At 39.8% G+C, this 25,583-nt stretch overlaps 1 protein-coding gene across 1 annotated transcript in view; it reads right to left on the bottom strand.

Moving 5' to 3' along the window:
- Window positions 1-15,216, bottom strand: part of ZFAT (zinc finger and AT-hook domain containing) — a 76,719-nt gene extending 61,503 nt beyond the window's left edge. The window contains exons 1-2 of the mRNA XM_066175578.1: window positions 14,972-15,216; window positions 4,679-4,849 (exon numbers count right to left, since the gene is read on the bottom strand). Coding sequence (XP_066031675.1) covers window positions 4,679-4,849; window positions 14,972-14,990 — 190 coding nt within the window. The 5' untranslated portion in view covers window positions 14,991-15,216. The remainder of the gene's footprint in view (window positions 1-4,678; window positions 4,850-14,971) is intronic.
- Between the last annotated feature and the right edge of the window lie 10,367 nt (window positions 15,217-25,583).

Below are 25,583 nucleotides of genomic sequence, written 5' to 3'. Positions count from 1 at the left end.
TTTCTGTGGTTCTTGATTGTCAGCACTTTCTAGCCAAAAGCTGGCATAAAAAATTGTTGCTGACAAATAAATTCCAAAAGTCATGCAAAAAAATGTTTCCTTAATTAAAATCAGAAGTCATCCACAACTCCTAATAAATACAATTTTACATTTCCGTATTTCTGTAGACAAAATATTGATGAAACCCATGACATGCTGTGCACAGAAATGCATGACAACATGAATTGTATTTCCTGCTTAAGATTTCTTTCATCACTGCTGCAGAACCACAGATGCTGATAAACTGAGACTTACAATGTAGAAGTCTGAAAAACCATGAAAAGAGAGAGTATTTAAAAAACCCAAACCACAAAAATTTTTCAAGCACAGGAAAGATCTGATTGAATTGGTTGATTTAGACGATACAAAAAAAATAAATTACTTAAGAAATCCTAAAGGAAGATGATGCTGGAGAACAGGAGAAGGTAGCATCACGCTATTCATAACCTATTCAGCATTCCCCTAAAACATACCAGGCAAACAAAACCCCATATTCAGGGACCACAGCTTTGAGTTAACCATGTAATTACTATCAAAAGAAAAAGAAAGCATGCTGTCCACTTAGAGGAGTGACTGAATACCTGTCTGCTTAAATAAATGTAATAAAACTGCCAAAAAACCTTGCTATGAATGGGAAAAAAACCCAAAACAACTGTTTTCCATAACTTTTTTCAACCCTCCACCACTATCCTGAACTTTCATGCTACCTTAACAAAAGTAATTTTGTCAATTTTCAGCCAAAAAGAAAGGGGTGATTTCAGTGCTCTCAAAACTTCCCTTTGCTACCATTCATGTTATTTTGATATCCATCCATCCATCCCACCAATCACTATTTGAGTTGAAGAAATTAACAAAAAATTAAAACAAACCCAACAATTATCTTTACAGCAACCCATCAAAAGGCCACAGTTTGCTAAGTGTCCAACATGAGAAATAGAGATGTGGATGCTGGTCAGGCTAGTACAAAATAGTTAAATCCAAAGATTGGAAGAATATGGCAACCACCATATTCTCTGTGTATGATATTCTTTTCATTCCTATACAATACAATCATCAGATAACTCAACAAAAAAAAACTTAAGAAAAATCAGGTCAAAGAGATGCCCCTTCCTGACTGTTTTAGTGCAAATTTAATGAAAAACAGATCAGCACTTTCACATTAAGAAAGAAATTGAAACAAAATCTTGCATGCAAATGGAAACGTGAAAACCGCTCCTTTAGATGGCTGGTGATAGAACCTCTGCCATGACTTACAAAATTACAGTTCTTATAACTGGGACTACTAAATGTTTCCACCAGTAAAAGAATTTACAGCAGTTCTAAGCATTTAAAAGGTTTGGTGGCAAGAGGCAGGCAGCAACAAACACAGGAACAGGAGGGCTCATGTGAGCAACTGATAAATCACCAGAACTTCTGAGGCTTGTCAGTCATTTCTCTTCCTTGGTTTCCTTCTTCCAGGACAGAGCTTATCTCAAGCTAGAGTTAACAATGCCAGAATTTTTAATGAGGCACATAACCACAAATTCCAGCTGTCTCTCTACCCAGCTTGCCCCCAGTGAGCTCTTCATGCTGCACTATACAAATTCCAGCTCAAACCACCTAAGATCAACAACACACAGTAATTTATTAGTAGAACATCTGCCAGTGCATAACCAAGTTAATCAAATATTGCTTGTTAGAAAAAAGAATCTATTTAACTGCTAAAAATAAAGCAGTATTTAAATAAAGTATAAAAAAAAAGTAGTAAATAAATAATAAAACCCCTATCACTTATTTCAATGATGCTTAGTCATAAATAGAAGCTTTAAATTGGTCATTAGAAAGATTTTGAATTTAGATCCCGTTCCCTCAAGAACAACTTAGTTGTTTCTGTGGATTTTGCACTCATTACAGACTGACTGAAACCAATCTTTATGCTGACTGCTATTGGATGAGCAGTGGCAATATCCAGGGAAGACATTCTGTGCTATGCTGGATAATTATGTACTCAAAGACATAAAAAAGACATTTCAAAAAGCGAGAAATGAAATAAACTGTGTGTCTATTTTTATACTGTTCCTTCACAGGAATTGTTCACATAAGCTTCTCCAAATCAATCTATTTAATACAAAAAGTTTGTCAGAAGTCACAAAACGCTTGTGCAAATGTCACTCAAACCTCCTGACCATATTTTAAAAGGCTGATGCATTATGCAACATGAATCCTTCCTCAGATGTCAGTATAAAAAGCTTACATTTCATCAGTTACAACAGCACATGGCCTTACTCAGACTCTTCTGCACACAGTGTCATACAAACACATGCACACAAATCTCATCCCCAGCCTTATTTTGTCACTGTTCTGTGTTTGTATCATGGCACCTGCAGCACCTCCTGTCCCTCAGTGTGAATGCAGGCCCTGCCTTCATCCTGTGATCAGGCAAGGATGAGGCTGATGCACACACCATGGTTTTACGTGACCTTAGCGAGCTGCACTCCTTGGAGGAAATTATGATATTCAGACTGCAACTTTTTTAAAGTTTCATAACCAACAGAGCCATGCATCCCATAATCCAGTACAGCCCAAAACAAACAACAATCCATCAGGCAGTAACAGTAAGAATAGATGAAGCCAGGGCCATTGATGCTGTCCCACAAATCCTCACCAATCTGACTAAGAATAAGCAAAAGCAAGCTGAGTTTTGACAAGTACTTTGAAGGAAATGGAGATCATTGTGAAGAATTATGAAAAGCCCAAGGCTAAACTGAGTATGAATGACTACAATTACCAGGTAAATACCTGTCATTTCCCAAAGAAAGATGTCACACTCCAAAGCTGGACAAGATGTGACCTGTGCAAAGATGTGTAAGACCAACACCTGCCTGGTACTCTTGGTCCCACTTGATAAAAAAATTTTAACATGGTCGTGCCAAAATGTTTAGGACAAATCAAATCGAAATAGATCATGGCTTAAAAATGGGAAAGTGGCATGACTAAACAAAATTCAGCAGCGAGAACTGTAAATAAAATAACAGAAGAGTAATAAACAAATATTACATGCCTAGCACTTTACTTGTCCCCAGTACATATAAAATCATTAACTTATTACTCAGGCAGAACAAAGAGCTCCATTAGCAACTCAGCATTCACTCTTCTATACCAATTGTAGGGTAGCTGAAGTATTTACCAATACTAGGAAGAGAAATTACACTTTCAAAGGACAAAAAAATGTTCACCTACACGTCACCAAGGGCTAAAAGTTGTAATTTCTAAGACTGTCATTCACCAATTACCTCTCCTTTCAGTGACAATGGTGAATTACTACAAAGACTGGTTCACTGAAAAATAATTGTATACTATAAACTTTCTTCTAAGTTTCACCTGCTGCAGATTCCAGAGCAGGAGGGAATTGTATAATTGATGCTTTGAAAGAACTCTTTCCAAATCTTATGTTCAGCTGTAGAATACCATATATGTTTTTTAAACAGAACACAAAAAATAACTCAGTGTGACTTCAGAACCCTCTTCTCCAATCAATTTGTCTGATGAGAAAGGAAAATGCATTCTGCATGCCCAAGGAATTAATTCTGTGCTACAAAAATAGAATTAAAATGACATTTTGAAAACTGGTTTCAAATTTATTCAACATCTTCTGAAACATTGGTAATTTTGGGCATTGTGTGAAATAATATTCTGGTGAGATTTTTTCCTCACCAGCCACCTGAGGAGACAGCAGCTCTAGTGAAATACTACATCACCATTATTAGAAATATCTTATTACATTGATGAAGTTATATAACTACTGAATTACTGCCAGTAAATAAGCAAAGAAACATCACATACATATGTTAACACCAAAAAAAAAATCTTACATGTATGATATTAGAGAGCAGTTGATCCATAAGCACAAAATCCAGAAATGATAATTACTGAAAAATTCTAGCATTTGTGTAAAATAAGAGGTTTGGCACCAATATAAATCCAGTAAGGCATATAGGCAATATAAAACTCAGTAAGGGCATAAAAGAAGATAAAAAGTCTGAATTATTTTTAACCCATTGCTAATATTCCAAAGGATGACAATTATGACCAGTTAAAAATGGAATAGAATGAATTTAACTTCTTCCATTGCACAGTAAAATTTTTATGTGTAACTAATTCAACCTCTGATTGCTTTACTTACCAGCATCACTATCAAAACACAGTTATGAATTATGAATTGTGCCACTTCCTTTTTGGAATAGAACTTTTAACAGTATCTGAATCACAACAAACAAGTCAGACAACTCAAAAAGGACACCTAAGCTTCAAGACACACTCTCACCCATGGTGTCCTGATTGCTTTTCACTTCTGCTAGACAATCTTCCCACTGCTACTACAGTGCTCAAGTTAAAGCTGTAGGAAGGAAACTTTGCTATACTTGACATTGAAAAATAATGAACCAATGCCATCATTCCCTAAGACACGATGAGTTTATCCATATCTGTCGCATGATCTATTCTGTGCTGAATGAAATTTGGGGAGCCAGTTGTACAGTGCGTATCATAAAAACAAACTATGGAAACCATTCCGTGCACAACGCAGAGTCATCACACCACAGGTTTTATTAAAGAAATATGCAACTCTGAAAATCACAATCCTCTCAATTTATGAATGTACCTTCTCCATCTTTGCTTGTGTTTGTGGGTACTGTCAGAGGCTGAAGAGGAATAACGATGTCATCCACACTGGTCCCTTCTTCTGTGTGTTTCTCAGAGACATGAGACAACAGCTCAGACTTATTCGGTGAAAATAAATTACAAAGCTTACACATGAAGATGGAATTGATCCCTGAAAAAAACAAGTTTAAAAATAATGAATTAGTATTTTCTAATATAAGTTACTTATGTTACCAAGAGTTACTGGGATTTTGGTTCAGTCAACACAGTAACTATAATTTACTTAAGACACAAAACAGGCAGCAATGAGGTGAAAGGACAAATGTTGTATCACTAAATGAACACATTCATAATACATCCTCAAATGAATTAATTTAAGAAATGGGTAAACTCTTAGCTAGATCCTTCTAGGGCAAAAAATTTCTTCTGGTTGAACTCTTAGAAATGTTTTAAAGTGACACAAAAGTAAGAAGAACAAATTAAGACCTTTTTCCCCTTCCAGCCTCAAACATCATAATTTTATGTATTTTCAAACACAAGGTAAAAGTATTTGTACAACATGACATCCTCATTGAGTTCCATGAAAAGTTCCTGTTGATTTGAGAAAAACAAACCAACCTACCCCCACCCCCCCCAAAAAAAGTCCCCAAAACACACTAAAAACCTTCAAAGCAGCAGCAAATGAAAAATGTCATTAAAACTCCCTCTGGTCAATGCTTTAAACAGAAGTTTGAGACAACTTTCTAGGTAAAGCTTTGTGGGTTTTTTTTTTTAATTCACAAGTACTTGAAATGTGATGTGAAAGCAAAGCCTCAAGAAAGTAAATAACAAAAAAGAAGGAATAATATAATCCCAGATTAAAAAAAAGCTCAAAAATTTTGGCCAGAGAAATTCAGAGGACTTTTTTTTCTAACACTGCAGTCTTTTGGTTAAATGGTTGATTTTTGAAGAGTCCCTACGCCCTTCCAGGTCCAATGAAACCAAAAAACAACCAGGAACCAATTCTAACAACATATTTGTTCTCCAGCTACATGTATGAAGTTCTGGCCCAGAGACTGGTTTCAATTACTATTCTCCCTCCACCTCCCTATGGAAAATAAGGGACATAAACCCACTGAAACCAAAGTGGAACAAGCAGTAATTCTGAAAGTACAAGTCAAACCAGAGATCACTGGGTAAGTACAGAAATAAAGTGATAGTTTGTGATCCTTGGGATGAATCTGGGGGTAAGAGAAGAGGCAAACTATATTTTGGGACCTATTTTTAGAACAAACCTAAGCACTCCCCTATTGAACATTATTCCACTTCCTTCAAGACCCACTAATTATATAGCTCACCCCACTCAAAAAATCTTTATTTAAGGTGTCTCTTTCACAGGTATTTGCACTTGAAATGCAACAAAAGCAGAGTTCAAAACTAACAGGCAGGCTATGCCCTCACCTCTTTCAAAATATCTCTGAAAAAACAACTCCAATACTGCTCCTGTTGTTTGAAACAGCCTCTTACTCCACACAAGCAGCTCTGTAAGTGCATGGTACAATCAGCATGTTCTTAGGAGCTCAGCTGGGTTCCTTCTCAGGCCTTCTGCTGTCTTGAGCACACAGGTATTTCTGTTTTGACTGCAGTATGTGGATATGCTCCCTTGAACTAGTTCTGCTCTAGTTTGCATTTTTCTTTTTTTCTTTCTTTTTAAGGGCATGAAGTCTGTTATTGACCCAGCAGATAACAACACTTTAAATGTAAACACAAAATAAAACCTATGAACATTTACCTAAACATTTAACCAATTGGAATTCCACTATTTAGGTGACATTTCTGTTTTGAGGTTTTATTTGTCACTGTTTCTGCTTCCTGACCTGCTGGCTATTTTCCCTAGAAGTTCAGGCTCAGCGCTCTGTGTCTTGTCTCCTCCTTCAACAGCTGCAACCGGTACTCACACACCACTTTATCTCTCACTCTTCCCAGTGATGGCTTGGGGAGGGGCAGAAGAGCAAGAAGAATCCCCAGAAGCCTCTGTGGGTGTTTAAAAGTGTTCCATTACCAAGGCCACCCAAACCCAGAAGTGAGCAGCACAGGCGGCAGAGCACAGTGAGTGTCAGTGAAGGTGCAGGAAGCACCAGGACAACACACGAAAGATGCACACAGCTTTTACACAGAGGTGAGATGGAAACCAAACAGAGTGAAGGAGTTAGTTTAGGAAGAATGACTGGAAAAGGAGGTCAGAGAGCAGAGGATAAACTCTGCTGATCACCAGACTAAACAAGTATGAAGTAAGCAAACAATAATTGATGATGCAGTTGCTAATTAGGCAGTGTAGCAATAAAGCAATGAATTATAGTCAATTAAGTGTAAAAATCAAATAAGGAGTAAGTTAATTAACTATGCATGGAATCAATGACTAATTAGTGAATAATTAATTATGTAGGAAATCAACGGAGCAATTAATTAGGCACCAATTAAATATGCAGATAAAGAAAGGAACAGTAATCAAGTATGCAGGTACACAAACATCAGGAAATTCAGCCAAAACCAATCTGGGACATTCTGTTCACTAAACATGTTTGTGGTAATTCATTATCTTCAGTTTGCCCCTATAAACTGTGCTAAATATACACTGAAATAAATAATACCAATAATTTTCTTCTTAATTGACTATGTGGAAAATTGAGCTATAACGTAAGCGAAGCCTTTTTTTTCTAATTCCTCCAAAACCCTCAGCACATTGCTTAATTAGTAGGGTGTTGTTTTTTTTTTCTTCACACTAAGCATACCTACAGCAAAGGGAGTTTAACAAATGGATTACTACAAAGAGAAAGCTGCAGACCAGGAAGCAGATTCCCTGATTCCCAATCCCCTTCACAAAGCACAAACCAGTATCTGTCCTGTTTTGCTTTAAAGGTGGAGTGGAGAGGTGGAAAGGGGCAAGAAAGAAGCACTTATCCTAGTAAGATCACTAAAATTAACAGTACCTTAAGGGAATCAAAGAATATATTACTGTCATATGCACTTTCAACCATAGTATGACAAAACCTAGTGCAGGTCAACGAAAATTTTAATTTTGCATAAAAGGAAGGCTCAGCATTGTGTATTGTTTTGTTTTACTTTTAATAACTATCTCTTACAAGGCACACAGAGCAAGGACACAAATCTGTATTTATATACATACCCTAAAGCATTCTAATGGATCCAAAAATTTTCACCTTTCCTTTCAAAGCAAGCAAGAGTTAACAACTTCTGTAAGTGCCTTTGAAGTTCTGCAGCTGTTAAAACGAATTAGAACTTCACAATTAAATACAAAAATAAAAAGTCACTGGATATTTGTTGGCCCGTGGGAAAAAGTTGATAGGATCTATAATTATGCATCTGCTCAACCTTCCTAAAATATGCAGCAATGAAGTTCAGAATATGAATAATTACTTATTTCCTTCTAAACTTACTACAGAGCTGAAACAAACTCGGTTGCCTCATCCCCATCAAATTTTTAACAGGAACTTTCTGTAATTAAAAATATTATCAGACTAGGACTTGGTCTTGTTGAGCTTTTCGTTTTGGTTTTTTTCCTCTCTTTCTGCTGTTTCTGTACAGATATCAAGTACAATAAAAAGTGGGCACAACTATTCCATTCACAGTATGTGTTTTGTAAAAGAACTTTTCATACACAACCGTTGAACATGTAAGATATTGAAGTGTCTAAGAATAATAAACAAGACTTTTTCTGTTTAGGTGGAAGCAATGACACGTGAGGTAGCCATTAATATGAAAGCAGCACGTAAAAAGCCAATAACTTTTGTTTAAGACAAGGAACACTATTTCTTAGTAATAAAAGGGTTTCAGCTGAACATAAAGAATGAGTAAATGCAGTACAAGAAAGTATGATATCCTGTATTACTGTCAAATACTTTAATTATCAGTTCTTACTCCTCTGAGCATGTTAGAGGCTTTTCATTTTCAAAGCCATCTCAAACATCCAAAATTTTCACAAACACTTATCTCTGATTTTTATTGCTTCACCTCCAGGACACTTGTTTGTTGGCTTTGTGATTTTTTGGTAGGGTTTTTTGTTTGTTTGTTTGGGGGTTTTTTGTTTTGTTTTTTGGTTTTTTTTTTTTCTGTCATTGTTGTTGTTTTACTTAAAATGTACTTCCTATAGATGATGTAACATTTTAACCATTATTTTAATAAAGATGCTGGTATAAACTAATTTTATTTCTCTAATTTCTTAAAGAACAAAACTAAATAAATCAATACTGGTTTCTACCTATTTTCTCTATTTTGATCCATCAAGAAATTAATATCCAGTATTACAACACATCTCTGAATCAAAAGCATCATCCTTGGTCGATGTTAAAGAAAAAAGAAGCATATAAAGTCTATAAAACAAACTATTTGCTACCATTAGAACAGCAGCATCACAAGAACCCTGTGATCAAAAGTAACAAATTAACCGTACTAGAAGCAGCAGGTGGAGAATCAAAAGCTATTTTAGGGGTTCCTTCATCTGAATTTGGGCAATTCTAAACAGTAAGGAACAGTTTCTTAATTCACCATCACATAATGACTGCCAAAACCAAACAAAACCAGCCCTGCAGAAAGCACTCAATCACAGAAAAGGTGCCCCTGACCATGACTGTTTTCACCCTTGGCTGCTAACTAAAATCAGGGGAATTTAATTATCATTAGTGAAGTGCCACAAACTTTATTTTAACTTTGAGAAAGACTGCTACGGCAATGTTGGTACAGGATGCATTCCTGCAAAAAACTAAAAGATGATGTTGAAATCAACACAATTTAATATGGTTTTATGCAAAACCCAGTCATATACATTTACCATTTTTCCTAGCCAGGCCATAAGAGAGGTTTACTCAATAAGCTACATCTGTAGAGGCTCTCAGACATTGCATACAAGACTAAATTACATTGAAATTTGTGAATGTTTATGATTAAGAAATAATATAGTTTAAGATCTCTACCTTCCCTGTGAGGGGGTGAGGCACTGACACAGGTTCCCCAGAGAAGCTGTGGATGCCCCATCCCTGGAAGTGTTCATGGCCAGCCTGGATGGGGCCCTGAGCAACCTGATCTGGTGGAAGGTGTCCCTGCCCATGGCAGGGTGGTGGAACTGGGTGATCTTTAAGGTGACCCTTCCAACCCAAACTATTCTGAGATTATATGATCTATACAATAAAAATATACTAGAACTGAAAAAAAAAAAAAAAAGCACTAATTAAAGTTCCTGAGAGATGAATTCAATACAGTGCCACTGTGAGCAAAACTAAGCTGGCAGCTCTGTATATAACTAAGAGAAAATTACAAGTTCAGAAATAAAAACAGAGGGGCATCAGGCTTTACCCAAGCTAAAATTTAAGGGTGCATGAAAATGGTTTTAAATTAAGACAGAAGGGCAGGTAATAAGTGCAAAAGACCACAAAGAAAAAGGTGATTCACCTTGCAGCACTAAAAATCAGAGACTACTTTCAAAGGAAGGATGACATAGAAATTAGTATATTTTTTACAGGAAAGAACAAAACTATTTCTTAGGTTTGTTTTTGTAGTTGTTTTTTTAAAAAATAAATCCAACTACTACTACAGCAATGCAAGAAGGCAAATAAAATAGCAGAGTTGGAATGCCTGGCTGCAAGTAAGAATTACTGACATTCATGCATTCAAATAAGCTTCTGATACACATTGTTGTAATGCCAGTGGGTCACTACCACTAAAGTATTGAGGACAAGGTAGGATGTATTATTTTAAAAAATGAGGTATTTTAGCAGCAGCTTAGGGTCAAATTTGTTCAACAGGCTATTTTAACAAGTAACAAAATTCCTGAGGAATTTAAATACAGTGCACAGAAAAGTACAGTATAAGGAACAACTTGACCACAGGACTACCAATGACTGTGGCACACTGGAAGGGATAAAAGAGGTTACAAAGACAGAAACAATATATTGTAGGCTTTAATTAGCCTTGTGCAGACTGGTTAAATGTTAGGCCAGGACAGGATGCCAAAATTAAACGTTTAGACACCATTAACGACTGTTTCACCGAGCAAGCAGACAGGGAAACCACATGAGGAGAAACAGTTCTTGACTTTACCAGAAGTAAAACACAGGACCCTTTTCAAAGTGACACTATTTGAGAGTTACTCTGTAACCATGATTAAAGTACTACTCAGAAGTCCTCATAAAAGAGTGATAAAGAGACAAATGTTTGTGTTTCACTTCAACAATGCAAACTATATAGAGATAAAAAAGCATCTTTAACAAAACAAACCACAAAAAGGACTAAAAAAGTTCCAAGACAAGTTAAATCCTTGAAAGCAGCATGAAGGCTATTTAAAAGCATCATATTTGATGCTAAACATCAAAGAAGACTTTAGAAACGGGAAGGAAAAATCCAGCACAGCTAAATAGCAGTGAAATGAACTTTCAGTTGAAGAAAACATCTTCATAGAAGTTTTGTAAAATAAGGAAAGCAAAAGAAGATATAAATTGTGTCAAATTTAAAGTAAAAACACAATGAGGTAGGCCATTAAGGATAATTTTATCAACTTAAAAAATAAAAAGCAGAATGTAGCAATATTTTAAAAACATCTCAGCAGTAACAGCCTGCCCATGAGCCTGTGCAATGAAAAGTAATCAGTATAGGAAAAAGACCCTTCATAAAAGGTGAGCAAAATAAGTTTTTCAATTTGCAGTCATTTTATAATGGTTTGGAGAGGTTTTCTGTGAAAGATCTCTCAATTACAGCAAACACTTTAAAGACAACCTCAAAACAAGGCTAGGAACTGCACTCCTCAGACACAAAACCATAGAGCGAAAACAGACAGACCTATAAAAGAGATGGTCCTACAATACAAACACCTATTAAAACCAGAAAATATCCATACTGGGCTTACATCTTCAGATATTGTTCCTCTACTGAAATAATAATCATCATAATCATCATCCTTAAAATGTACAGAAACAAGGAAGATCAACAACACAGCACAGTTCCATACATAAGCAGTTAAATAAATTAGAGAGGGGTTTCTTTGTTTGTTGGCTTTTTTTGTTGTTGTTGGGCTTTTTTTTTGTTGTTGTTGTTGGGTTGGGTTTGTTTTTTGTTTTCGGTTGGCTGGGTTTTTTTGGTTGGGTGTTTTTTGGTTTGTTTTTTGTTTTGTTTGTTTGTTTTTGGTTGGGTTTTTTTTTTTTTTTTTTTTTTTTTTGTTGTTTGTTTGTTTTTTTTTTTGCCTAGAAAGATGTAACTGAAGACTGGAGAAAAGGCAAAGTGTAAAATGAAGAACTGAAAACCAGCTCTCATGAAAGATATGATCCTTCTGAAAGTACTACCTGCCTTGCAGCTGATCTCTCCATGCTGCTGCAACTCCAAGGTGGGTACACATCCACTTGGTGTCCAGAATTCTTAGGAGTTGACCAGGAAGAACCAAGTTGATAGAGACTGGCTGGGGCTCAGCAAAGCCCATAAGAAGGTCTAAATATCACTGTGTGCTTGCCCTGTTCTTACGCTTCTCTATTTAAACACTCATTGTGTGCTGTTGGGCACATGAAATTTCAGGAGTGAAGCAAAATTAAAATCCAAATAATTCAATGCTCTCTGACATTATAGTTTGCACATCACAGTAAGAACACTGCACAACGTAGACTTTAACACAGCTTAGCTGTTCCAGCACTCAAAGAGCATCTTTCCCCTGTCTAGGGTCCCAGGGGTGGGCACAGCACTGCAGGTAGGGTCTCACCAGAGCAGAGAGGCAGAATCTCCTCTCTCCACCTGCTTTGGATGCTGCCCAGGACATGTTTGGTTTCTGGGCTGCCAGAGCACATTGCTGGGTCATGTCCAGCTTCTCATCCACCAACACCCCAAGTCCTCATCAGGGCTGCTCCAATCCATTCCCAGTCTGTGTTTCTTCTTGGGATTGCCCCAGCCCAGGTACAGGACCTGGAATTCAGCCTTGCTGAGCTCCACAAATTTCACCCAGGCCCAGCCCTGGCACTCTCACCTAAACCAAACACATTGTATTTAACCAGTCTGATACTGTATTTGTGAAAAGAAACTTGCATTTGAAACTACTGGGGTTCAACTGATGATGGCAAATAAAAGCACATGTATTTTTCTGTTTTACATACACCATCTTCACAAATGCTCCAGGAAAAAAAGTTAAATAAAGTTCTTTTAAAGAAGACAACTGTCTCCACATATCTATGTTGGCTAAAATATATAAAATTCATGACCTAGATATAGCATGGATTTAATAGGATATTCAAGTAACTAGGAAATTGCTTTCAGTTTAGAATAATCACTTTATCAAACACAGAAACGGGATAGCTTTTCCATCATTAAGGAAAAAAAAAAAAAGCCATAGTAGATATGTTTATAGCAAGACATTTTTATTTTCATGTTCTAAGATCTCCCTCATGTGGTTAAACACAAGACTGCTTAAGGTTCCACTGAAATACACTGATGCACAATATCAAAATGTGTAAGGCGCACTACCAGACACCTAAACAACTCAGAACCCCTCAAAGCAGAAGCACAAACTACGTCATCAGTCATCGACTTCAGGATGCACTGTATGAAACACTCTAAACCTGATTTTTGGAAGCAGCTATAATGGAAATGCATCTGAGGTCAGATACACCTCAGCAGCAGCAATATCAAAAATACTGACACTCACAACAGTTCTGGGTTCAACCACACTCAAAACAGTTTTTATTAAGACAAATGTGCTTGAATAAATGTAAATTTATTAGCAGCTCTAGTAGTAAAGAGAATTATTTCTCACTGAAAGTTGGATCCCAGAATATAAAGCAGTCCTGGAATGTTTTAACAATAGTCCATAAGTAACACAGCACCTGTTAGCTATTCTGCTACTCAGTTACTCTTCTGATAGTGCAGTTCTCCTTGGCATAAAATCCTGTTTCAAAGAATCACAGAATAGCTGGGGTTAGAAGGGACCTCTGGAGACCATCTAGTCCAACCCTCCTGCCAAAGCTGGATCACCCAGAGCAGGTGACACAGGAATGCATCCAGGTGGGTTTTGAACATCTCCAGAAAAGGAGACTCCCCGACCTCCCTGGGCTGCCTGTTCCAATGCCATCCTCAATATAACGAGGTTCTTCTTCATGTTGCAGTTGAACTTCTTAAGTTTTAGAGCATGGCTATTACCCCTGAGTGGTGGTTTGAGTTGTAAACTATCCATCAATACTTCGTAGAACAGGTAAAAATAACTTAATTTTCTAAAAATTAAGACATCAACTCGGGGAATGACAACCAGAAACCAAATCTGAGTATACAGGGTAATGAACCGGCATTAAATTATTGCGACATCACTTCACAAACTTGTATTGCAACAGCACACAGGGATTGTAAAGGCAGAAAGCACATACACAGCACTCCATAGGCTGCCACCTCTGTGTAAATTTATTCACTGCTCGAATGAAAGCAAGGCCAATACAAGGCACATGAAGGCCTGAGATGACAGTGCAGTGAAAACATCTTTAAAACATCCTAAACATCTGCCTTCTGCAGCTGAACGGTGGGGACCTTGAGTGTTAACGCTACTTAGAGCGGCTGCCAGAGAAGCTCACGAGTGTTTCAAACCCAGGTGAGCATAGAATCATGGAATCAGAGGATGGAAAGACGTGGGAACAGACCTCAAATATCATCCAGTCTCAACCTCCCTGCCACGGTCAGGGACACCTCCCACTAGACCAGGTTGCTCAAAGCTTTATGCAGCCCGGCAATGAACTTTGCCAGGCTCGGGGCAGTCACAGCTTTCCGAATCAACCTGTTCCAGTGTCTCACCACCCTCACTGTAAAGAATTTCTTCCTAATATCCGGACTAAACCTCTCATTCAGTTCGTATCCATTACTCCCTGTCCTATCACTACAGTTCTGACGAGGAGTCCCTCTCCGGCTTCCCTGCAGGCCCCTTCACATCCTGAAAGGTTGCTGTGGGATCTCCACGCTTGAGTTCGGCACCAGCAGCGGCTCCAGCTGCTCGTTCCCAGCTGTTCTCGACCCACTGCTAAGCGGCAGCCTCAGGAATGGCAGCCGGGGCACAGCAGGACTCCCAGGCTCAGGCTGTCCAAGTCCTCCGGCGGCTTCCAGAGCCCCACGGCCCCACAGCCCCCCAGGCCACCGGGCAGCGCGGGGCGATGAGTGCTGGGACGGCCACTGTGGGAACTACTTGACGTGCGGAAGTAGCGACGCGACAGCGCAGCCGGAACTACTTCCCCCGCCCCCCGCGCGGGATCCGTGCGCGCTCCCCCGCCCGGCCCGGCCCGGCCCCTCTCACCTGCAGCCGCCGCTTCCATCGCCGCGGGGGCTCAGCGGGACAGCGCGTCGGGGGCCGAGCGCGACACGCTTGGAAAACAGAGTGAGGAAAATGGGAAAAAAAAAATAAAAAACACAACACCGAAAATCGGGTCCCCGTGCGGCGCCTTATGGCGAATCTGCCGCGGCCGACACGGCAGTGGCGGCTCGGCTCGGCTCCGCGGGGCGGGGCGGCGCCTGCGCAGTGGCGGCCGCGCGGGGCCGCGTCCCATGAGGCGCCGCCCGCGGGCTGAGGGAGCGGCGGGAGGAGGATGAGGGGACGGCTGCGCGGGAGACAGGAGACACACAGGGCAGCCGCGACACCTCGCCGTCATCTCCCTGTGCCCCTCTGAGCACCCGCCGCCCGCCCCAGGACCCCAGGTCGGGGCTGCACAGTTCAGGCTGACACAGCCCCGGGATGCCAAAGGCGTTTTAATTCACCACGTTTGTTTAAAATGTGCTTTAATGAGCCTGGTACTTTAGCACATGCATACGAAGTAGTCATAGAATGGACTGGGTGGAAGGGACCTTAAAGACCATCACGTTCCAACCTCTTTGCCATGGGCAGGGAGACCTTCCATTAAACCAGATTGTTCCAAGCCCCATCCTGCCTGGCCTTGAACACTTCCAGGAATGGGACATCCACAGCTTCCCTGTGACTCTTGAGTCTGATTGACTCAAGAACCTGCAGCGTCTTGCCACCCTCACAGTAAAGGATTTCTTCGTAATTTAAACCTCCCCTCTGAGGTAAGAGCTGAGATCACGGGGACCCAGGGTTTGTGTTCCTTGTCCTCTGTTTCACCACAGGTAACTCTGGCAGAACTATCTGAACAAACACCCTTAGTGCTAATGGGCATGAAAAGGCCAGTGTGAGGAAGCAGGGCCATTTGTGCCTAAAGGTCACCTCTCGCTGTCATCACCAGCCTTACACGGAGCTCTGCTCCATCAGTCCCTACAGGTGCAGAAGGGTTGGTGAGGGCCTGGCTAGGCCTTAGCCTCCTGCAGACAGACTGCGCAGCTGTGCTTCACCAGTGTAGACCCATCAATGCTCCTCTTACTCACAATGACTTAGGTGAGACAACTCTAATGAAAACATATTCTTTAAAATTTACGTTTGAGACCCAAGTAGAAGGCAGAAAAGAAAGACCAAATCTGTCCAGAGACTGGGGTTGCTTCCCTGCAAAATTTTTGTCTCCTCTGACCAGATGCAAATAACAGAGCAATATTATAGCAGAGTCATTACTGGGTATTCTGACCTCATGAGAAGCAACATTGGGAACTTGTCTTTAGCCTGCTGCCTTGACCTGCTGTCTTCACCTTCTAGACTCCTTGTGCCCATTTCTGCCCCTCTTCCCACCCACTGCACATATCTTCTGCAGAACTTTTCATACTTCTAGGAGCAATAAAGATGAAAGTACACTTGTGCTCAGGCACACACTGCCCACGAAAGGAAGGAACTGTGCTCTTTTTTGGACATGAATAATATTCATCCTTACCTTGGCATTGAATGAACATTCTCTGGTCCTTGAGTCACTGAGCCTCACTACAGCAAGTGGGGTGGATTTTCCTGCCAAGAAAAGCACTTGTCTTCACACAGAATCACTGGTTGAGCGTCCACATGCCACATGGTTTACTTTTTACATACACATATCGCATACAGTTCTGCTTTGCACAATCACAAGCCTGTTTAAAAGGCTACATTAATAAAGGCTTGTTCTTTACCTAAGACAACAAATCAGAGTTGGAATCCCTGAGATTTGCTGCCTGGCCTAGTCAAAATGTTTGGGGGGTTTGTCTGTTGGATGTCAGAAAAGAAAGAGAGAAGCTATCACTGTTGGGGTGCCTGGCCAGGTCACAGAGCCTCATGAAGCAAAGTTTTTGCAGCTCTGAATCAACTGTTTCACAGTTTAAACAAAAATACCCTCAAGTTCTTCAAAGTGGCATCTTATTAAAAGCCACATAACTTGTCACCGGCAGAGTTCGGCTGCACCACACACAACACAGATCCAGGATCACCAGCATTGATTGTGATGCCCTCTTAACACAGACAGTGGTGATTCCTGGGGCTGTCCTGTGCAGGACCTGGACTTCAATGATCATTGATGGTCCCCTCCAACTCAGCATATTCTGTGATTCTGTGAACAGATCCCATCTCAAGGGAGAGCCTGATCCCAGTCTGTTCATCTCATTCTGTCACAGTTTTCTTACTGACAAAACTCAAGCCCCACACCACCCATGCTTTCCCTGTCCCTCCTGCACATCCCCTTGTCTGACCATTCAAGTCCCAGTCCTACTTTTCATTCTTTCATTCGGGAATATATTTCCTGTTTTTCTCAAGTGCTCTTTCCAGATGCTTTCTGCACTTTCTCTCTCACCCCTGACGTCTCTCTAGCCACTTGCAGACAAGCTCCTGCACACACAAGTGTTTTATCAAATACAGCTCCAAGTTCCTTCTCTTCAGCCCACTGAGTAGCTCCTTCTCATAGCCTCCATGCCTGGCTGGTATGAGTTCACTTTTCCTGAACCAACTCTTGTAGAATAACAACCACAACAACAAAAACAATAATAATAATAATGATAATAATAATCTCTATGGAGTGCTAGAGAGTGCAGAGTTCACATATAGAGCAAGTTCAGTATTGCACAGGTCTTCAGTCTGCATCTGGAGCTGGAATCCATTAACGGAGTGTGGATGCCCTTATTGAGGGCACAGCAGATGCTGACTTCTTTTCCCAGTTACGTGGTTTGGCTTTATTCACAAGTAGGAAAAGCACTTCACTGAGGATGTACATTCCCAAGTGTGAAACAAGAGTGCAGCTTGCTTGGCTGTTCCATACGAGCAGCCCCATGGAATTAAGGTGGTATAATCAATCAAAAGTTAGAATTAGTAGTGCTTTTTACAGCTTTTGTTTCCATTTGCCTAAGCTATTTCTGGGAATCTTTTACATCCCACAGTCATACACTGCATTTGTTCAGAATCTCTGACTCATTCAGTGTTGCTGACGTACCTGACCTAGATATGAATGAAGGCTAAACAGCACAGGGGCTCATCTGGAACACAAGACTCTGCCTTGTTTGTTACAGAAGCTGGAAGATGTTGAGAAGTAAACATGAGGTTTTATGAAGAGAAATTAGAAACAGATTTTTCTCACAGAGTTCATTTATGATATAAAACAATGTTCATTAATTGTGTCTTCCTCCTTTCCTGCTTTCTCACTGTGGCATTTGCAATGTGCTTTGAAAAGCTTTATGTATTTCTATAGATGAAAATTTTAGCATCTGTGCTTCAATATGATAATTCCTTTTAAACCCCCTTATCCTAGATGGCTTACATTGAAGATAACCAGTTAGGGAAACTTAACCCTAAACTTCAGTGCATCGCTTTCCTTTTATTTTCCCCATGAACATTTTGAGAAAATGAAGTAATTTCTGTTGAATAGTAAATCAATGAATATTCTATAAGCATCCAAAACAAAATAATGCAAAGCCCTGTAGAGGGAAGAAACAATAATTGCAAAAATGAGGCAGTTGTCTGGTGAGAGAAAGCAGTAAATTTTGTGATTGTGACCTCAGAATCTGCAAAAAAAAAAAAAAAATACCAGTGGAGGACAAAAACAGACATATGCAGCCTTGATTTAGACACTTAATGACCTTCCAGTGCTTGAATTTCCAACCTGATTTTTATTATACCAATATTTTAAGACAAAAATCCTTTAGCATTTTATGAAGTACCATGCACAAAGCATTCTAACAGGAGAGCAGAACTCATAACAAGCTAAATATTGTAAGAAGCAGTGTAAAATAAAAGATCTTCAATTTTGTGTGCACTTGCTGTAGAATAGAAAAAAGTCCAAAACATCTGTCTGGGTTTTTTATTAATTACACAATACACATACACTCCACTGCATTTGAGTTTCCTGTACATTGTTGCAAACAATTCCCTGGGCAGCTTGTTTCAATGCCTGACAACCCTTTTTGTGAATATCCAATAAAATCTAAACTTTCCCTGGTGCAACTTGAGGTCTTTACCACTGTCACTTGTTACTTGGGAGAAGAGGCCAGCTCCCATCTGGATACACCCTCCTTTCAGGTAGCTGTAGAGAGCAATTAAGTCCCACAAGGCTCCTTTATTCCAGGCTGAACAGTCCCAGCTCCCTCCACAGCTCCTCCTTAGACTTGTGCTCCAGACCCTTCCCCAGCTCTGCTGCCCTTCTCTGGATACACTCCTGGACCTCAGTCCCTCTCTTGTGAGGGACCCAGAACTGGACACAGCACTCGAGGTGTGTCCTCACCAGTGCCAATACAGGGGACAGTCAGTGCCCTGTTCCTGTCCTGCTGGCCACACTGTCGCTGACACAAAAGCTCACGTTTGGCCGCTGTCAGCCAGCACCCCCAGGGCCTTTCCCACGGGGCAGATTTCCAGCCACTGCCCCAGCCTGGAGTACTGCGGGGCCTTGTTGGGGCACAAGGGCAGGACCCATCACTTGGCCTTATTGAGCTGCATGCAGTTGTTCAGGGTCTGTCAATCCTACCTGTCTATATCCCTCTGCAAAACCTTCCTACCCCCCAGCAGACCAACGCTCCCTCTCAGTTTGGTGCCATCTGCAAACTTAATGAAGGTACACTCGATCTCCCCAATCCAGGTCATCTATAAAGACCTTAATCAGGGCTGGACCAAGAACTGAGCCTTGGGAAACAACACTAGTGACCGGCCACCAACTGTCTGTGTCACAATTCACCACCACTCTCTGGGCTCGGCCATTCAGCCAGTTTTTAACCCAGCAAAGAGGGCACCTGCCCAAGTTTCTCCAGGAGAGTGCTGTGGGAAGAGGTGTCAAAGGCTTTGTTAAAGTCCAGGTAGACAACATCCACAGCCTTTCTCTCACCCACTACATCGTCACCTGGTCATAGAAGGTCAAGATGGCCAAGCAGGACCTCCCTTTCATGACCCCATGCTGGCTGGGCCTGATCCCCTGGTTGTTCTGTATGTGGTGACACTCACAGTGATTTCCACCATGACTTCCCCTGGCACCATAGTCAGGCTGTAGTTCCCCACATCCTCCTTCCAGCCCTTCATGTAGCTGGGTGTTGCATTTGCCAATCTCAAGTCATGTGGGACCTCCCCAGTTAGCCAGGACTGCTGATGGAGAGTGGCAGGACAAGCTCTTCCACCATTCCATCACTACCCTGGGGTGGATCCCATCCGGCACCATGGATGTGTTGCATTATTTTTAAAAGTAAAGGAACCATTGTTTAGTGAGAGCAAAGACTAAACTTTGTAAAGTAATTAAGCAGTTCTTCCTGGGTTTTGTAAACTGTTTTTCCACTAAGGAAAAACTTGAGCCATATTTACAGCTGTGGAGGTAATCAGCAGTATCCATTTAATATAGATTCTGGGGGAGGACACAGAAGAGAGCATTCTCAAAAGTTATACAGGTTTAAGAGATTTTTTTAAAAGTTAATTAGCACATATATTTTTATCACATTTTTATTTTCTCATTGATTTCAAAGGGGAAAACAATTTGAGCTTATGCTCTGCACTTTTGAAAGTTCTACTTGAAAATGCAAAGATGAACGCTCAGAAATTATAGGAGGTTGTTTGGCAACCAGCCTTACGCTTAAGGAAGAAAAGTTGCCATTGCCTTCCTTTAAATGTTACATTATTTCTTTTCCACATTATCTGTCTGCAGTAACTGTATCTGCTTGTTATTTTTATCTGCCATGTTTAATGTTGAGTTCTTGTTTAGGACTTCATAATTGCTGTTTTCTTGTTACAGAACATTAACTTTATGCTTCCAGTAACAACTTTATAATGAAAATGCTAATAAAAATGGGCCAGTGCAAACTACACAGTTACAAATCTCTCCAGAGCTTAGTATGAGGCTTATCATAATTCTTGACATCTCAGGATTGTATAGTCTACTGATACTGATTACACTGCACAGTTAATTTAAAAATTATCTCCTGCAGGCCTGAGAGAAAGGCAACAATTATAAATAACTTCAGAAAAATATATACATACTGAAAATGCTTCTACTAAACATTCTGGTTTTCTCAGTGTAGCAATATAGTCACTGCAGGACTCAGAAATACCCTGTATTAATCACATTTCTGCTTGCAGGTTTATACTGTTTAATCCTATTACAACCGTACAGCATGTTTTTCCTTTGGTAGGTGATGTCAGCCTAGCTGGAGACAGCAGCACAGGCTGGAACACTGTGCAGGTTTAAATGGCAATTGTCCTTGTTCATTTAAGTACTTTTGGATAGGGGGTCGTTTTCTTACACAGGAACTATAAGACAAGAAATTATATTAGAAAAATGAAAGTTAAGAAATGCTATTATGCACTGTTTCTTCAGTCTAGTACAAAATGAACACTGTGCAGCTGGACTGAGATAGAAATGCATGTGAGAAAGCAAACTTTGCCTTAAGCTTTTCAAAATGTAGCACTGTCAAAACAGAAGATTATTTATATTTATGATTTTGTATAAAAAGTGCAGCACAATATCCAAACAGCACCCTGATTTCATTCTCTTAATCTTTACTGTAATTCAGGGCAAGAGGACATATATATACACAGCAAATAAAAAAGGTAAATTCATAGTACAAGCAGCATATTCCCCACACCACCAAGTGGTACTGAAAAAGGCACAAAGAGAAGTGTAGAAGATAGACATCTTTGTTATCGTATTCCTGCTGGGAAAGTTGCCACTGCTCCCATGGAACAGGGAGCTATTTATAGGATAGTGGAACAGAGAGGAAAAACAGCACCAGTCATGCTGGGCTTGATTTATTAACTCTACAGGAGGAATTTGACAACCATGATATGCCCAAACGACACAAATCTGACAGCTCCTCCATGATTTGTATGATGGTAATTTGATTAGACATTGGATCATATGTTTGACTTCAGAAGATTGCTGTACAATTCTCAATCTTCATCATTTTTCTGCAAGATTATCATGTCCTTAAATACTTCATACCTTAAGTTCCCTCCCAGGAAAATGAGAATGACCACCACTACCTACTGACATCATTTACCTGAACTTATGGAAAGCATTTGAGACTGTCCCACACAACATCCTTGTTTCCGAATTGGAGAGACATGGATTGGATGGATGAAGGGATGGATGGATGGATGGATGGATGGATGGATGGATGGATTGGATAAAAACAGGAGGCTTGGAACTAGATGACCTTTAAGGTCCCTTACCACCCAAACCCTTCTGTGATGCCATGATCTAGGCCTGTCTGCCTATAGCTTCCAGAGGACCACAGAAGTATCCAGAATTCCCCAGTGACTATAGGAGGAGGTTGATGGGACCACTGTGACCATTTAAATAAGACTCTAAAGGAGCACATTCCTACTTACGAAAAAACCCTAAGGGATCTGTGTCATATTAATACCACTGAATTCCTCATTAGTCTTTTCACCTTCCACAGTTATCACAGCCCAATACTTCCCTCTTTGACATAATAAATAGTGATGATAGAAGGAAATTCCATTAACAGGGAAAGGCTGTAAATACATCCTTTTTCAGAGTAATATTGCTTGACTGACAAAAAGTCCAGTCATCACCTATTCATTCTTTGCTCCTTACAAGGAAGAAAACACATGGACTGGACAGTGTTTGTGGGTATTTTAACCAACCCCTCCTTCCCCTCTCTCTTACAGAGGAATTTTGAAAGTAGTATAGAGATTATACCACAAAATATTTTAAGGAACATTTACATCTTTGCAGTTTTCCTAAAAATCACTAATACTGCTCATCTTTTGAATACTCTAGCTACTGAAATGTGATGACAACAACACTGAATTGTATAGTCTACAGGCAATCTGTGTAAGAGAAGGTAGCTTCATTTCTCTAAATACCATTTACTAGGGCTGACGGAGGCTCCAGTTATACTCCTTAACTGGAATAAGCTGTTTGAATTTCTTTTTTTATTACTCTTCCAGTGTAAGCTTGCAACTTCAGGTTTCATTGGACAGTATCTCAAACCCAAGCAACTCTGTACTCTGTCTGGCATTGTTCTCTTGGCCATGCTACAAGGTTTTTTCTCATTCAAGAATGATTATTCCTTTTCCCTCCCTTTTGATAAAAACATGTTGAGTGTGCTTAATTTGTAACTCCACTGCTCTAATGAGATAATTGTTCAAATCGGAGAGTAAAAGCAAATAAATTTTGTAGCTTGCACACCTGAATACTCTCTATTTTTGGAACTTTCTTCAGTCATTTTCTGTGTTAAGAATTAGTGAAAGTTTAAGCATTAAAGGCTTAGGTAGACTTCTTTCTGCTTCACTTCTCTTTCTCTGGAAGAACAGCACAGTTGCATAACACGTGAAGTGCAGTCTCTAAAAACCATCTGCTCAGTCTCCTTTCGTTAGTAGAGCATGGCAAGGGTTTGGGTTTGGTTATTTTTGTAACACAGACACCACTACTTAAACATCCAATAAAACTATACGAGTTCTGGTTTTATGTTCATACAAGGAAACTCTGTTGAGAAATTACTCATCCCTGTCATAGCTCAACTGTCAATTTTTCAAAACTCATTTAGGATTAAATCCATGTATGTATTGTGGACACTTCACGTGCTTTATGACTGTTTATATTTGCTTATATTTATTATCTCCTAATATATTCTGAAGCATAACTGAAGCCTGATTATAATCTCATTCATATTAAAGAAAGCCAGAACAAAATCACCTTAGAAATCAGTGAAGTCACTCAGATGTTATGGAATTTAACAGAGCCAGAATCTGGCCTTCAGTGACAACAATTTTAGATAGATTACATGGTCCCACATCAGCAGCACTACCCTGGCATAAAAATAACCATCAAATCTAACTAACAGATGTGAGCTGCCACTGAGATCAAACCCTTAGAAGTTGTTAATTTAGTTTGACCTTACTTACCTATTTTTCTAGCAGAAATGCTGCAGCTCAAACAAAAATTCAGGGAAGTTTGGTATTCTAGGATTACCCAGTATCCCATCTGGACACACTGGAAGACATCCAGCCAAGGACCAGCAGAACCTTCACATCCCTTGTGGTTCCCATGTGTGCAGGCCATGTCTGCAAGAGCTCCAGAACTGGAGCTGCCAGTGAGTGGTCAGAGCCTGTTATTTAAATCTGTACATAGAAAAAAGAGTTTTAAGATGAGCACCTGCATGGAAATTATTTCTGATTTTTCAACATGCAAATGGTTTTTCTAGTATTAAAAAAGCATGAAAAACTATGTCAAAGCCTTTACTCTTACCATGAAACACCATGCAAGATTATTTAAATATTTATTTTCTGCTACTAAGCATGTGAAAAGGCTGAAGTTTCAATTTCCTGAATTCACTGATTCCAAATTGGGAAAACTATGCTATGATGCTTCTGATCAACTAAATTGATAGGTGTTTGGTAGGTTTTTGTGGTGCAAATTTCCCAGATTTCTCCTTTCTGAACATGAGTTTTTGCTATATAAAGAACATACATAGAAGAGATTCCTCACAACTTCTTGACTCAGTTTTCACTAAGTTTTCCAATGTGAGGATGCCTGAGCTAGACACAGATATAAATATATTTACTGGTGGGAGATGTAACATGACATTCAAATTCCTGCAGAACAGAAAGAACCAACATACACACTAGTGCCTCTGATCTGAAAACTTTACTAAATTATCTTCCCTTTCCTTTGCTCCTCAAAGACTCCACCTTTTGATAAGATCAAGTTTGCTTCTTGCTTTTCTCCATCCTATAACACCAGCTTTTTTCTAAGACTAATTTAAGTGGGAAGGGGTCAGGGGTATTTCTTTGTTTCATAGCAGAATCCAGATTTCATTAACACTCCTCTGAAGGTACAAAGTTTGTGTCTCCAGCTGACACAGACAGACCAATGTCAACCCCTTGGTGTGGGATGCATCCAAGAAGTGCCTCTGCCTGGAGAACCAGAGTAGCTGTGACAGTGGAAATCCTGGGTGTGTTATGTCTCCATTACAGACAGGAAGCAGCCCACAGTAACTATGGCAGGCAGTTCATGGGATGAACTCTTAGTGAGACATCACACAGAGTTAAAAAGCTTCTGTGGACTGTCATCACGGGACTGCAATCCAGATTAGAGATTTGCTATCTTATAAATTGCTTAGAATAAATGTGAAACATCTCCAGAAGAATATGGTTAATGGATCTTATTTTCCACTAGATGGTAGTTAGTCAATTCAACTAATTTAATAATATGTGGGGAAATGTGTTTATTTAAAAAATACATTAAGCTGTGCACTTAACATATATGCTTTCAGCATGTTTTCCATAGCCTTAAGCAAACAGAGCTCAGTTCACAAAGCATCTTTCATCCCTGCCACTTCCCTTTTTCCTGTCAGACAAAGATAAGGCTTGTGTGAAGCTTGGAAAAATAATTTTTCACTTTATTAAAATGGCAGATTTTTCAGATAAAGCCATATTGTTTACAGGAAATGATTTCCCTGCTGAGACAGTGATGTTATCAGACAACAAACAATTCTGACTGACATAAACTGCATTTCCTTCGTTCCGCTTCCAGGGCCCATGTACTGTTCCATGGATCTGGCTTTCCTTGGCTGCAAAGGTGGAC

Source organism: Chamaea fasciata, unplaced genomic scaffold, assembly GCF_029207755.1.
Source record: "Chamaea fasciata isolate MVZ Bird 193981 ecotype frontalis unplaced genomic scaffold, bChaFas1.0.hap1 SCAF_1, whole genome shotgun sequence".
Taxonomy (NCBI): Eukaryota; Metazoa; Chordata; class Aves; order Passeriformes; family Sylviidae; genus Chamaea; species Chamaea fasciata.
The sequence above is the reverse complement of the archived record's forward strand: the minus strand, read 5'-3'. Positions and strand labels throughout refer to the sequence as shown.